General features: G+C 39.8%; 1 protein-coding gene across 1 annotated transcript; it reads left to right on the top strand.

The window, feature by feature from the left end:
• Window positions 1-782: 782 nt before the first annotated feature.
• Window positions 783-2,270, top strand: LOC103460629 (Ig-like V-type domain-containing protein FAM187A). The gene is made up of 3 exons (XM_008402884.1): window positions 783-1,043; window positions 1,559-1,836; window positions 1,912-2,270. The coding sequence occupies exons 1-3, from the start codon at window positions 852-854 to the stop codon at window positions 2,267-2,269; spliced, it is 828 nt and encodes a 275-aa protein (XP_008401106.1). The 5' UTR covers window positions 783-851; the 3' UTR covers window position 2,270.
• The last annotated feature ends 304 nt before the right edge of the window (window positions 2,271-2,574 follow it).

Below are 2,574 nucleotides of genomic sequence, written 5' to 3'. Positions count from 1 at the left end.
CATCACAACTTTACACAAGTGTGTCTTTACCTCCGTGGCAGAGGCTCCGCCGAACCCCTGAGACCGACTCACCGAACCCCTGGGGTTCCATCGAACCCAGGTTTAAAGACTACAACCCTAAATCTGATATTCATATGTTCTATAATGCCCTTAAATGTCATCCACCATAATGTCATTGAGAAAATGGGGAAGAAATGGAAGTGGTGTGTAAACTGTCTTCATCCRCAAGACGTCAACACAAATGTGAAACTTTATCCAACTGAAGCTCTACCAAGTAAATTAGTGCTGTAGAATTTACTTATAAAAAAATAAAACATGTTCAAAATTAATAAAAGCGCTAAAATGCCTAAAGACAGAACTTAAAAGTATTAGGTCWGTGATTAGTGCGTTAGCAAAAGCTCGTTAAAATAAACAGTAGTATATTCTACTACCAGAACCAGTTCTGCTCATATAGACGTTTTAGTTTATTTTTAGTTATTTTACTTGGTTTTAGGGTTGAAGGTTGTTTTCTGTTTTGAAAGAGGTTTGAATTAATAACATCTTTGAACATTGTGATAGGATTTCAGGTTTGTTTTGTTACCATAGAAATGAGCGATCAAGAAAATATCAGAAAAAACATGATAAAAAAAATGATTAAATTTTATTGCAATCTAAACTGAACACATTTGTTAGAAAATGATAGAAAATGCAGAATATCTTGAAGGGAAAGTATTTTTCAAAGTTAGCCTTGTATCAGAGCTAAATCATATGTTTTGATTCAAATATGTTTGTCGGCATTTTGATCTGGTGATCCATTCTGTAACACACCTGGAACATCTGCTGAGTTATTTTCATGAAATCATAAAGTTTTGATGCTATTTTTGATGATTTTGACGTGTTTGGYTGTGGTCCTGATGTGCTCGGTGGTCTGGAGCTTTGAGGCTCCGGAGGAGAAGAAGGATGTGTTTTCCAGCACGGCCTGTCCTGCTTTCCTGACCTTCACTAATGCTGCTTTCATAGCCGGGGTGACCGTGGAGCTGCCATGCCACTGCAAACCAGAGGAGGTAACCCAAACACAACCTACGTCACGTTTACTGGTCCAGCCACAAGTTTACGTTGAGTTATGAAGGATTTTATTAGTGACAATAAATATGATTTTTAYCTGATGTTCGGTTCGTTAGGCCATACATCAGAGAAATATATTTTTATTAAAAATATCTGTTTTCCCCATCATGTTATTTTTGAMAGCTGTTTGAGTTCAGATTGTGTTGTTTATTAGTCAGAATGTGTCCTGTGTTCAAAATTATGTAATGGAAACAACTAGGCAATAAGTAATTTGCAGTTTTCGTGGCGTCCTTTAATGGATGAACATGGTTGCTTGGCTACTAACTAAAAGGGTTTTTGTAATAATTACATTTTCCATTTTTTCCTTCTGGAAACAGAATCAAACCTTTATCAACTTGAGGTCTTAGCCTCACTTTGGAGGCTGAACCAAAGTGAGAAGAAAAGGTTCAGCTCCAGCAGGTTTAGCTGAACAGCATCTTTTCTCCCATTATTCTCCTCATTGTTTTTGTTTCAGGTCCAATCAGTTGTCTGGTTCTTCAGAAAACACTGGAGCAGCTTTGATGAGACCAGAGCCCTGACAGATAACCATGGCAACAAGCTGCTGGACACAAGTCAGGTCCCTCACAGCAGTGACCTGCGGAGTCGATTCTCCATCAGGATGTTCAGTTTGCTGATATTCAAAGCGGGACCCGAAGACTCCGGCCTCTACATCTGCGGCTCCACGCATAAAGACTTCTTCTATGGTTACGACCTGGACATTCAGGAAGCTCCAGCGCTCAGTTTCCCCCCCAGGTTAGGAGACAGACTTAAAAACTTTGTTATGACATTGTAATAACCAATGACAACTTTCTGATTTGATGCCTTCAGGGTCTCTACAGAAAGTAGAAAGAAGAAGAGACATAGAAGCAGTTTCGTCGTCTATTCCCACCCGATGTACAAGGTTTTCATTAGCTTCCGGTCCTGGTCAGTGTGCGACCGCTGTGGCGCTCCAGGTGAGCAGGTCCGTATCGGACTCTGCTACGTCCACTCCCGTTTCCTGCATGTGCGCTACAGACTGGCCAATCAGACAGTGGCTTCCTGTGGCTCAGAAGGAGTCCCCCTGTCATTCAGCCGCATAAACCAGGAGCCGAAGGTAGAAATCAGAAGCTGCCAAGTCACCTGCCCACCTGAACCTTCCCCACCCTCAAAGCTGACCGCTTTGATGGCGTTTCTTGGGTACAGGTAAGGATGTGAGTCTGAAAATGTGGTTTTAGGCACTAAGCTGTCTGAGGAATAATTCAGATAAACAAACAATGTTGGGTTTAGTTTCAAGGGTGAAAGTAGTTTTAAATTCTTGGAGGTACTATATATATATATATATATATATATATACACACAGTGGTGGAGAAAGTACTCAAAAAATGTACTTAAATAAAAGTCAAAGTACCACATTAACATTTTACTTAAGTAAAAGTAAAAAAGTCCTGGTTTTTAAAAATACTTAAGTATTAAAAGTAAAAGTACTCGCTGAATGCATTACCTAATCGCTAA

Source organism: Poecilia reticulata, unplaced genomic scaffold (genome assembly GCF_000633615.1).
Source record: "Poecilia reticulata strain Guanapo unplaced genomic scaffold, Guppy_female_1.0+MT scaffold_266, whole genome shotgun sequence".
Classification (NCBI taxonomy): domain Eukaryota; kingdom Metazoa; phylum Chordata; class Actinopteri; order Cyprinodontiformes; family Poeciliidae; genus Poecilia; species Poecilia reticulata.
The sequence above is the reverse complement of the archived record's forward strand: the minus strand, read 5'-3'. Positions and strand labels throughout refer to the sequence as shown.